Below are 12,861 nucleotides of genomic sequence, written 5' to 3'. Positions count from 1 at the left end.
TTTAACACAGTAGCTGCTTTTAACACAGCAGCTGCTTTCTACACATGTGTGACTGGTCTGCATAAGTACATTATGGCACCAACCCTGTCACATACACCTGTATTTGTACGGGGTGTATGTGACGGGGTTGGCGCAATGATGTCATCATGCTGGGTACGCGTATGTGGGTATATCTGCAAGTGGGGAGACCCTCCTGGAGACGGATAGAGGAGTGGTGTTTTGGTCCCTAAGACAATCGGAAATAGATGTTTCTTAGGCAACCCCTGTGCAAGGGTCATTCCACCCCCAAAGGGGTCACGACCCACAGGTTGAGAACAGCTGACCTGAGGTGATTTGTGCCTTTCCAGAACTGGAAGGGGAAGGGTTCAAGTTTTTGCCAGAGAAATTGTACAGAAAGACTTCTACAGTGCATATACATACAAAAAGGTAGACAGAATCGTCTACTGAATGTGACCTACATGCACTCTTTTAAAATGGAACCTTTGTAAACCTTTATTTCCCACTCTTTAGCTTAATCCCAGTAGAGAATGTTGATAATTCCTCGGGGTTCTTAGTTCCAGAAAACAGAATCCATGCTAGCTAGTATATATCAAAAAAGACATCATAAGTTCAGAGAATTTCTGGGAGAGCCAGAGCCAAGCATAGGTACTATATGAATACTGCTGAATCACCAAGATGGGAGAAATACCCAATTATATCATGACACTTGTTCAGGAGAAATTCTACTACGACCACTCCTAGCCTCTCTACCACAGTAACTGCTTATAAACTATAATACCCCAAGAATCACGCTTGTCATGAGAGCTGCCCATCATTCACCTCACACTTAATTTCTCCAGGTCTTGCACAAGTACATGTGTGTGGTTGGAAGGGGTGCCAGCCCCTCACCACTAATCATGGGTTCGATAGGCACAATTGTATGGCTGAGATAGATAAATATTATATTAAAGTCATTGAGAGCATGAGAGATAGAAGAGAGATTGAAATAATGGAGTCAGACACATTTCATGGTAGCATGCTCACCTCAGCCCTGTTTGGTGGTCCATGTGGAGAGAGGGGGAAGGGAAGGAGGAAAAACTGAAAGGGAACAAGGGAGTGTGAGAATGGGAGAGGAGAGGGGTAGCCGAGATAGATAGATAGAGAGAGAGAGATCTTTATTCCTAACCCAGGCCTATATATCTTTGGCGGAGAGGGCAAGCCCACTAATTACAGGTAAAGACATACGTCACAGGAAGGGGTTGCACTATAGGTTATACAGCAATGAGAGGGGGACAATCTAGGGACATACACACAATAGGAAGAGGAGGGATAGGGGGTATACATGTGGCAAGATGGGCGGATCCTAGATTCAGGATGGCAGCCTAACTTGGATGTCACTGAGCCGGTTTGACCTGTTCCCTGGCTCAACTGATAGAGACCATTATCAGTAGGGTGTGAACTCCACCTACAGAAACCGAACCCATGACTACTTCTCTAGAGAGAAGTAGCCCATTGTCCTTAACAGCAGGAAGCAGGGCCTACCATAGTCTGGTGGCTGATGGCCTTCAGGGAGGATGTCTCTAAGTGGCTGACCTCCCCCCATGTGCTAGCAAAAAGCCCCTAATGTTTGGCATGTCTTTGGGGGAGACATAGCTGGGGAAAAGGCTCTTTATAATCCCACACATGTGCTCAGTGGAAATCGTCATATAGGAGTCCTGGAGGTAAGGAGGTCTGAGAAATTGGGTGGGTTGTAGGATTTGATCATTTCCTCCCCTCCATTTCTTTCTGGGATTTTTCTCAGTGGGTCATTAGAGCTCCAGAATTGACCCATATATGTTCTCATAGTGTATCTCTGGCATATATGAACCGGCACGTTCTTCTACCACAGCTCCCTGTTGTTCTCCTTATTTAGGGGACTGGAGAGGGAGAAGAGACTTTAAGAACTCTTTCTTGTTCTCTATTTCTTCTTTCGTTTTTTTTAGTGAGATGCTCTTGTCACATGGATTTGATGGCTTTCTAAAATTTTCCAGGTGTATTACATTGAGTATTTTTTTAAAAAGTATCCTCTATTCTAAGAATTGTCTATCTATTCCATGGTCACATAATATATGTGGTTGCTATATCATATTTAACCCAGAAATACTGGTTCGGTGGCATGGGTCCTTTGCTGATGGGTGAGTAATGACTGTAGCAGGAAGAATGGCTCCCTGGAGACCTGGCAAGTATCCACAGAGGCCGTGCAGGCCTGGATCTGAATCAAGCGACTTGGACCAGAGTCGCCACAGAATGAATGCCAGTGATCCTTCTGGAATACAAGAGAATGGGAGGCTCTGGCTGAACAAGGTCATCACCTGGGCATCTCCTCCTCTCCACTGGGAGTCTGTGTTGGAAAGTTTCTCATTCAACTCCCAGGTTCTAATGAGCTATGGGACTCTATCCTGCCTTTGCTCAGAGTACATGTTCAGATTAGAAAGCGAGCACACACCAAAACCCCATTTACCTAGGTGTTGTCTAAAATTGGCTCCTCACTACAAACATGTAGCCATCTGACCCCTTTAGTTTGGGAGTCATCTTTTTTTTTTTTTAAGCATGTGGGGCTAACACCTTTGATTGCCCTTTCTTTAGCTGTCCATTGAAGAAATAAACTGAATTTTAATTCAGCCTCTTGTGTGCTGGTCAATGATTCTGCTTACTACCCAGTTTTGCCCTGTATGGCTGGTCACCCTGGAGCCTGCATGCTGGGAGCAGGCTGGTTTGTGTGAGTCAGCTTTGCTTGAAGGAAGGCAGTCTAAACCTTTGTTATGCTACAAGCACCCTTAGCATTTTATAAAACATATCCATGAACTCCTGAAGAAAAAAATAGTTTCTGTTCTATCCTGCACCCCTAGTTTCAGAAATAGCGACGGGGTCAACGCCTGCTGGGAAAAGTGTGCTGAAAGGTAAACCAACCCCAACCCATTACCACACACGCGGTCTGACTCATAGGCAACCCTGTAAGACAGACAAGGGTTTCGGCGGCGGCTATAACAATGTATGGACCCAGGATGCCTCATCTCTCTCCTGTATAGCCTTTGGAGAGTTCCAAACACCAACACTTTTCCATTCCTGGCCCAGTGCTTAACCACGGAGCAACCAGGGACCCTTTTGCCTAAATGACATATATGATTGTATTATATGAGAGGGCTTTAAAAAGTTCGTGGAGAAATTCCATTATCTTTTCATTCCACTTTACCAAAATTTAAGGTCTCTGCTATATTAGATATGATTTTTAAAATGTGGAATATTTATATTTCTTATTGTAAATGAGGTGGGGGAGCTTACATTTTGGATCCTCAACTTTGTGTTCAATGGTTTAAATTAGCAATCAACATCCTCAAAAGTTTATGTTTCACTTGCTCCTTGATAAGTCTTCGCGCTCTGCGGGTTACTGTCATTCATGACATCAGAGTTAACACTCATCCCCTCCGCTGTCAGAGATGAGTTAATATCTACAAATACATATCCACACACATGAACTCAATTTAAGCTTAACAACGTTTGAGAGAGGATTTATGTTTGTATTCATCTTAGAAGTATAGAACAAAACAAAATAAAGCACACACACAATAAATTTTCATTTAACTTTTGAGAGGAAGTTTTTGTTCTGAGAAAGTAACAAGCGGCACTAATTTCCATTAGCGCCAATTCCCATTCCAATATTCGTAGATAAAATTTACAGACATATATATGTGTGTGTGTGTGTGTGTGTGTGTATGCAAAATCAGGGTGAATTGAAATGATTCGGCGCGAAGAACTGAGTGGGAGTGAAAGGGTAAAAGAACAGAACACTGGCCTGAACGGGGATTGAACCCGCGACGTTGGCAAATTAGCCCTGAACAGTGTTTCTTTGTTAACGTTTACTTTAATATACACATATATTTCCTCCACTCTTCCCTACTACCAGAAAAGAAAACGGAAGGGGAAAAGTTCTAAATTCAGCCTGAATTAACTCTACTTCTTCTGGGAAAGCAGTTTCAAAACTCAGCAAATTTCATTGCTCCAACAACTATTATGAATAGACCTACTTATTCCCTACTGCAGATGCGCAAACAGAGATAGCGTCAACATAATCTGAAAAGTTCAGGAAACAGAACAGCGGCTTAGGTCATGTTTCCATATTGACAGACACATGAAGTGAAGTCTCTCTCTGTCCTGGTTTCAGGCAGGCTCCGTGGCTTAGTTGGTTAAAGCGCCTGTCTAGTAAACAGGAGATCCTGGGTTCGAATCCCAGCGGGGCCTGCTTTCCAAAGTCCTGGTTTTTGTGAGCTTATCATTGGTTTGAACAGATTCACGTTACACACTTGTGGAGAGTTAGGCTCAGAACCCTCATGTCCAGCCCTACCTTGTCCTATGGAGCATCTGTAAGGGGAAGTCAACTCGATGGCAGTGGCTTTGGGTTTTGTTAATGGCTGGCGATAAGCCTGCAGGAAAAAGTGCGTTAAATATTCAGGCCTTGACCTTTGCTTCTGATAGCTAAGGTATTAGTAGAATACCATGGAAAACCAACATATGCTCCACGAAAAGGAGCAATACAGAAGTGGTTAAGAGTGCACCTTGTGAAAGAGGAGAAACCTCAAGACGCAGGAAAACAACGCAATTCGCCCGAGTCCTCCGCCCTCACAAGTTGCATTGCGTCGTGCAAAGCATTCCTGAAACAGGCCAGCAACAATTTCAGGGCTCAGATACTAAGTTCCTTAACAGCAGGAGGTTACCGGTGGCTAGGCAGCCAAGCATCAGTGGTATTTGCCCTTTCTCCTGCCCTGTGCGAACTAGTGATGAGAAATTCAGCACCGTTACAAACAAACCCTGCCAGGTCATCTTGGAACTTGCATGGTTTCTGCATAAGATTTCATTTTCTTTCCAAACTCAAATCCTCAATAAGTCTAAAATGCAGCTGGCATGTACTTTTTTGGTTGTCTGTTTACAGAACGTGCCGTTTCTAATAACCGTTTTTCATTTGAAAGCGGTGTGTAGAAGGGTGTATTAATTAGCTTTGAGCAGCAAAGCCTAGCGCATGGTAAGAGGTGGCAAGTTTAAATTCTCTACCTTTGAACCTTCCTAATGACTCTCCAGACCAGATGCCCTCAAAATGCGGCCGCAGAGGACATTTATCCGGCCCCGCCGTGGGTTTTTGCCCCATTTGGTTTTTTACTTCAAAATAAGATCTGTGCAGTGTGCATAGGAATTTTGTGTGTGTGTGTGTGTGTGCGCATAGGAATTTGTTCATAGTTTTTTTAAACTATAGTCCGACCCTACAACAGGTCTGAGGGACAGTGAACTGGCCCTCTGTTTAAAAGGTTTGAGGACCCCTGCTTCAGACCTTGGTATCTTAGTCCCTGGACCAATTGCAAAAGGAGGTAAGGAAAAAGAACAAAGGGTTAAAAAGTCTAATTTGAACTCTAAAGTAAGTACTGTTAAATGCTGTTTCTCTGTTTCACATGATTTGGGAGCCTAGACCATGACTGAGAATTATGAAAAGCAAAAGGTAATGGTATCATCTTAGTAAAGTGGTAATACAACATACAACTAGAAGAGTGAAGACAAATGAAGGAGTCTTTTGATACAACTCCTTTTAACCTGCCTGAACTATGGAAGGGTATGATACACGAATCCTAGCGCCAATAAAATGATAGATCTAGAACAATATCTTGAGACCTGAAGTCTGAAAACTATTTCTAGATGTATTTTAGCATAGTTTTTAAATGTGAAAACACATCTAGAAAGAGTGTGTGTATATATATACACACACACACACACACACACACACACATATATATATACACACACACACACATATATATATATACAGCCCAAATGTTGGGCTGTTAACTATAAGGTCAGCAGTTCAAAACTACCAGCTGCCCTACTGGGGAAAGACCAGGCTTTCTACTTTCTAAAGAGTACTGTTGCTGAAACTCACTGGGGCAGTTCTACCCTGTCCTATAAGGTCTCTATGAGCCAGAATTGACTCAGTGGCAGTCAGTTTGTTTTTTTAATTTCTTTTGATGTTCTACACCCTCACTAATGTGCACAGTACTCCACAATCACTATTGCACTGAATGTAATACATTCTTCTCTTCAGTTGCTTCTAAGAATTTTTCCACCTATCATTGGTTTTCAATCAATTCAATATGACTTGGCTTAAGTTTTCTCTCTCTTTTTTTTCCTGGTTGGTGTTTGCTGAGCTTATTGAATCTGTAAATAGATAACTCCCTCTCTGCCCCCCTACCCGTGCATTGAGCTGTACATTTAAGATGTGAACCTTTTTTATGTATGCAAATCACACCGTGAGTAAAAGCAACCAAGACAATGAATGATATAGACAGTGACAGAATTAAGGATTAATCTCCAAATCTCTCCGATTTTGTTTATCATATAGCTATATTTTAAAATATGATTTCCCAACATATGTACAAATGTGCTTGATACAATTGATGTCTTAATCAATTTTATAAGAGCTGTAAGAGCCCCCAATAAAACGATTTATATATCTATATAAATAATCTCCCTTAAAAAAATTTTCCCTTAAAATTTTTTTTAAAGAAAACTAACTAAATAAATAATCGCCCTCCTGATCAGCCAACCTATATATTCCCATTTAATCTAATTTCTTTTTACTCCCTGATTCAAATCTTTGGACTCCTGCACTCCACAACAGTCCGATGACAAAATCCTCCTTTCCACAATCTCTCTACAACTATCACACTTCTTTTCGAATATCAGATCCGGGGTCATTTTTCTCGAGGAACGCTTCCTTGATGGACACGGGGGTCATTTCCAAGCTCTGGCTCTCCTGGACAGGGTGCTGTGAACATGATGGGAAATATAGTCGGAGAACATATTTCTGCTGGTAAATGTGAGGGGCTTCAAAAAGTTCGTGGAAATTTTCCCTTATATTTCTATTCTATTTTTTCCGCGAACTTTTGGAAGCCCCCTCGTAAAAATCATCAGGTTGTGATAAGCTTAATTCCAGTGAGGGGAGACATTTGAAGGAAAAGACAAGTACTACGATCAAATAATTATCTGTGAGGAAAAAGCAGTGTTTCTCAATCAGACATCAAGCCACATTGGTCTTTTACCTGATGAGGAAGAGTCTCCTTTGTAACGGGGAGTTTCCGTAGTGTAGTGGTTATCACGTTCGCCTAACACGCGAAAGGTCCCCGGTTCGAGACCGGGCGGAAACATTAGGTCACGATTTTGTTTCAGAGATCCAGCCCAGTGTGACAAGGATTGTTTACCATCTGATTTATGAAAGCCTATGTGCAATAAAAGGTTCTGCGTCACCACGGCTCCATGTAGCCCTAGTAAGGACTGCTTGGCATCTCAAAAATAGCACCCGCATAGCTTCTACAAAATGACTCCCTTTCTCTTAGATTCAAAACTGCCAGCGACCGGCGCCGGTTGTCAGTGAAAGCTGTCTCCAGCATTATTATTACCGTGCACATAGTTCCCGAAACCATCAGGCGTGGTGGGGAATCAGACTTATTCGGACACGGAGGAGGAGGAAGGGCTCCTGGTCCTAGCGAACTCATCAGGGTGTTTGCACGTGTTAAGGCTCAATAGAATAAAAGAGCTTGACTTAAGCTACCCCATTTTGAAGAGTCGAAAGGTCATCCCCCGCCCTAAGAAGAGAATGTTGTTTTTAGAAAAATAAGTTGTAAAAGTAAAACTATGTTATCTCTAGCAGATGAGAAATAAACCTATGTTATCTCTAGCAGATGAGAAAATAAGTCGTAAAAGTAAGCTACTGTGACCCTGTAAACTACCACTCGTAAATATCAGCTAAAAGTTTTACCAGCGGACCTGGACCAAGATAAGCTGGACAGGCTAAACTGCCCACATCTTGTTATCTTGTGCAGACACGCTTCCCCATTCCTTACTCACACCCCCCTCTCCTCACTGGTTTTAAAAGAACAAAGAAACTTTTGCCGCTTGCTTCAGTTTGGACCCTGCGTGGCCATGCTGTAGCCCAAATCCGGATTTGCTTTTTGTTTCCTTTTCTCTAGTAAACCTTTGCTCTTCTCTAATAAACTTTTGCCTTGTTACTTTGCAGCTGCTTGTGGGTCAGTGGTTTTTTGTTGGGCGCGACTCCATAACAGCACGGAGCTTAGATGACTCTCACTTGGTCCCACCGTCCCCGGGAATACCTGCCCTAGAGACTAATGCACCCAAGTGAGACTCATCGGACACCCATGGGGGCGGGGCGTGCTGAATGAAGCGTGGGAACTAGGAGCAGTGTGATGGGAGGGCGGGATTCCTAGAGATCTGACTGGCGAGGGAGGGGGCAAGGGGGCCCTGGTTGTAGGCAAAGGGGTAGGACAGGCAGCCGAGCAGAGTTCTGCTCTTCTTGGGACAAAAGAGCCCGACGGTGGCACCCGGGCCTGTTCCAGCCCCCGCCCCCTCCGCCCAGTGCACATGGGTCCCCCCTCTGCGTTTCAGATGTAGGGTTTTAGGAGTTTGCCTGGTGGGAGTGGGGGTGGGGTGGGGCGTGGGGCAAAATACAGAAGCTCCTGTTCGTCCTAGGGATTGTGTCCTAGTGTGTCCCCCCACTTAATATCTTTGCAGGGTTCTGGGGCCCGCCCCACTCGTCGGGTCTACGGCAGACCCCCGCAGTACCGTTCACGGCCGGCAGGCTCCATTTCAAAGGGATTAATGCAAATTTCTCCCAGGACACAGCTTCTAGCCCCCAGCGTTGCTCCACGAAGACACCCAGAGGGCAAAAAAGATCCCAAGTGGAAGGGGGGGGGGGTCTTGACCTCTGGAATCAGTTTAGTGTTAGCTCCGCTTGCTGGCTTTCTTGAATACAAGAGAAGGAAACATTTGAAATAACACAGATTTTGCCAAAAATAACGAATTTTCGGAGTTTTTTTTTTTCTTCTGGAATAAGCCTAAAACACTTTGCTACCTCCAATTCAAGGAAACACTTTTCGAAAATCAAGTGGTAAAACTCGTTGGCTGCTTCGCGGAAGAAAGATGTGGCCGTCCGCCCCCGTAAAGATGGTACAGCCCTGGAAACCCCACGAGGCAGTCGGTTTTACTCTGCCCAACGTGGTCGCTGTGAGTTGCAACCAACCCACCAGAAGAGGATTTTGGGTTTGGGCCTTGTGTTGTAACATCTGCACCTGCAGTACTTGGCCAGATGGGGGCAGCAGAGACTGCGTTCTCCAGACGAGAAGCCTACGCTCAGAATTTGCCTAGGGCTTCAGGGTGGACTCAAAGTGAATAAAGGCATTCCCCTGATAATGTGAATTCTATCTAATTCATAGGAGGAAATGTAACTGGCTTTCCCATAGAGGTTAAGTCATCAGAGTTTAGATTCTGGGTATTTTGATAGGATAAAGGGGAGCAATAGAAACTAACATTTGGAAGAGTCTAACACATTTTATAATCGTTTTATGCCCATTACAGCTGCTGAAAGTGCGCAGCATGTCTGACCCTTGAATGCTTCTCCTATATGTCACACCTTGTCATCTATCTTCCATACACACGGGCCTCCCTGCCGTATGTCAAACTAGGAAGCTTTTTCTACATGTGATCTCCCTCTGATTGACAAGCCCTGTGATGGCCTCTTTGTCTAGCTATGTCTCGCTTGGGTTTAGATGTGAGCTAAATTGTTGCTTCCTTAGGGAGGACTTTTATGAACTCCCCCAAGTGAGAGAATGTCCCATACTCCCCATAGAAATGTGTACTTTCTGCCTTGCTATGTCTCGCTTGGGTTTAGATGTGAGCTAAATTGTTGCTTCCCTAGGGAGGACTTTCATGAACTCCCCCAAGCGAGAGAATGTCCCATACTCCCCATAGAAATGTGTACTTTCTGACATCAGTGTGGTGGCTTGACCAATACTGCTCTCTCTGGAAGGCAAGTTGCATGATGAGCCGGAGCAGGGCTATTCTTGTTTATCAATGAAGACAAACCGCTTTGTATCTAGTACACCATAGACACTCAGTGGATACTGGTTGAAAGTAAGAAGGAACACTTCCCACAGTTCTCTGGGAATGTATTAGTTGAGTTGTCCTAGTTCATTGCCTGTGGGATTGTAAGTATGTGAGTTATGGCGCAAAGCGGCGTGCTCATTCCTTCATCGTGCATTGCTCAAGAGTTTGTGTTCAAATTCCCAAAGTGATAGCCATGTCATGTTGTTGAAACTAATAATCGCAAAGAAATAGCTAGGATGTAGACAAACAGTAATTTATTACCACTAAATCAAATACTTAGTCATGTTTCATATTTTCCGTGGAAAATGGAATTGAAAGAGAAAAAACATTTTTTGTTTCTTCTTTTAGAACTCAGCAAAATAAAATTCCAGTTTATTGTTGGACAACATTGTTTCACACTTGCGTAAAAATATAGCAACTTCATAGACAAAAAAAAAAGGAAAATGGAAGAAGAAACCTTTATCTTTGGCCTTTTTAACCATCTCATACAGACCAACTACTTATAGGACAGCTAAGTACATACACAAAAACAGGTATGGAATGCTTGGAATAAGATTGCATTTTTTGTTGTTATTTTTGCTTTTTTTTACAAGGTTTTCTTTTTCTCCTTTGAGATTATAATGAACATGGTCACACCACAAGTAGAGTCAGAAGTAGGACAGAGAATGCTCCAAAGGCCGGTTTGGTCATCCGAGATTATTAACAATGGCTGACCCCTAACAACAGGTACAAAAATATAAATAAAAAGCACAAACAAATGTTCCTTTTAAAAGTACTTTTACGAAAAAACGCCGGGCCTGGGCAGTTTGGGCTCTTTTTGCCTCCCCTGTTGCAAATTCACGGTGTGGTTGTGGTGGGTGGTGGTGAGCGCGTGTCTGCGGTGGCGCAGCCGGAGGTGGGCGGCGGGACTCTTTACTCCAAGGTGACCGGGTTTCCATGCAGAGACGCGAAGTGGAGGGTGAATAGGTCACGGTGACCTTTGTGGTTTTGTATGGTTGTTTTGAATTGAACTTGTCCTTTTGCTGTCTAGTCATCCTCATCTGTCTTCTGCTTCTCGGTATCCACATCTGCATCCTCTTCTTCTTCACCATCTCCTTCCTCCTCCTCTTCCTCTCCTTCGTCTCCCTCGTTGTCAGCCTCCTGATCCCCATTTTCCTCGTTAGCGTTCCCCGGGGTGGGGGTGGGGGGGTCGCTTCCGTTCTCCGCCTCCTCCACCACCTCCTTCTCCTGCAAGGTGGCGCTCTCGGAGCTGCGTCCCCGCCGCATCTGACGTGGTGGGCGCTGGTGGCCCCGTGCAAAGATGGCTTTGCAGAGAGAGCAGCCAGTCGAAACATAAAAAAAAATTTTCCACAAACTTTTGGGAGCCCCTTTATGTAACCAAAGGCAAAGCTAACGCTGTAGGTGCTATTGTGTTTTAAATTGTTGGTTTGTTTTACATTTGTTTTACAGATGTAGAAGCGGAGGAGTGAGGCTTTTAAAAACTTACTAAAGTCGAAAGAACTGGAGCTAATATTTGTATCCATTTGAATAGGAGGCAGACTCTTCCTCACTACTTCAGGTTTCTAAGAAGAAATAATGGGGATCGAAGGAACGCCATATAGATACACGAAGAAATGAAAGTTGGCGGATAATCTGCAAGTGGCTTGTAAAGCCAGGTATCAGAAGGCTAAGGAAGTGCAGGGTTTACCAGAGATGGCGCTCACAAACATTATGTTTGCTATCGACACCGCCCTCCTCTTGGCTGAAATGGCAAAAACGTATTTCAGGACAAAAAGGACATTGAATCAGTTCATTTAAGGGAGGGTGTGAGTATGAACAATGACAACTACTATTGAGACAAGGTTGTCTAAAGCAAATTATACACATGGAAGCACTTGAAGGTGACCATCAGGGAATAGTTCTTTTGCAGAAAGTGCTCAATTTGGTAGCAAAAACCATCCCCCTTTCTTCTAGGAGCCCATTCTCTAAGAGGTCCTAAAGGAAGTGACGCAGGATTAAAGCTGGATTCTGCCAAGGACTTGAAGATAAAGGAGCGCATTTCAAGACATACTTGTCCAGAGACTACCTATGATTTTCCCACGGTGCAGTGGTCATTCCGTTTAGTGCACATGCTAACTTCTCTATCTGGAAACAGAACTTGTCGCTAGACTTGGAGTTCTTCTAGGAAAAAGCAATGCAGGCGGACAACACACATTATACATGTGAACGTTTGACTCGTTGATTTGGTGGTGTGAGTTTTGTTGTAATGCATGAACTTGGTTGTCGACTTGTGGGTGAAATCTTTTCCAGCGAAAGGATTTCCCTCTATTTCTTCCGCGCTGCTTGGCAAACAACCTATACTTGTCCTCAGTCAGAAACTCTGGGGGCTGTGGTTAGGCGTTGGACTCGAAATCCAGTAGGGTTTCCTGCAGGTTCGAATCCTGCTCACAGCGTTTACCTTTACTGTCTTTTTCTGAGCGGCTTCCCACCGCGCTTAAAAACAAACCAACACCCAGACAGGTCCCCACAAACCCAGGTTTCTATAGTGCTCGGTCGGACCTGACAGTCTTGAACCCAGCTGGCCTACGACCAGTGGCGCTTCCTTTAGCCCACTCTCAAGGAACGTGGTGCTTAGAAGATAGTAAAAAAGATGGTTGTCAGAAAAAAATGAGGAGCTGATACCAATGGGGCTCAGGTATAAAGAAAACATTCTGAGAATGATGATAGCAACAAATGTATAAAATGATTTAAAACAAACAAAACATGCTGGTTTTTTAAGTCAATTATATCATAAATGAGTTTCTAAATTAAATCTGATTCTTAAAATGTGACTTTTACTAAAATTTTACTAACATTTTTAAATTTTACTAAACTCTTGATTTCATTTGGAATTCTTGGTTTATCTTTGATTGTATCTGCTACATTGAG

General features: G+C 43.6%; 1 protein-coding gene and 2 non-coding genes across 3 annotated transcripts; 2 read left to right on the top strand and 1 right to left on the bottom strand.

The window, feature by feature from the left end:
* Nucleotides 1-4,183: 4,183 nt before the first annotated feature.
* On the top strand, nt 4,184-4,257 carry TRNAT-AGU. The gene has a single exon. It is a non-coding gene; the product is annotated as a tRNA-Thr (tRNA).
* A 2,872-nt stretch (nt 4,258-7,129) lies between these two features.
* Nucleotides 7,130-7,202, top strand: TRNAV-AAC. The gene has a single exon. It is a non-coding gene; the product is annotated as a tRNA-Val (tRNA).
* Nucleotides 7,203-10,980: 3,778 nt separating this feature from the next.
* On the bottom strand, nt 10,981-11,220 carry LOC101638991 (prothymosin alpha-like). The gene has a single exon (XM_004717812.1). It carries the CDS (start codon nt 11,218-11,220, stop codon nt 10,981-10,983), a length of 240 nt encoding a protein of 79 aa, XP_004717869.1.
* Between the last annotated feature and the right edge of the window lie 1,641 nt (nt 11,221-12,861).

The sequence above is a fragment of the Echinops telfairi genome, unplaced genomic scaffold (assembly GCF_000313985.2).
Source record: "Echinops telfairi isolate 266 unplaced genomic scaffold, ASM31398v2 ScPeMD7_140;HRSCAF=443, whole genome shotgun sequence".
Classification (NCBI taxonomy): domain Eukaryota; kingdom Metazoa; phylum Chordata; class Mammalia; order Afrosoricida; family Tenrecidae; genus Echinops; species Echinops telfairi.
Note: the sequence above shows the minus strand (reverse complement) of the source record. Positions and strands in the feature narration are given on the sequence as shown.

Excerpts from the sequence above, each read along its gene's own strand:
- LOC101638991 (XM_004717812.1), bottom strand. The coding sequence starts at position 11,220 with ATGCGGCGGGGACGCAGCTCCGAGAGCGCCACCTTGCAGGAGAAGGAG.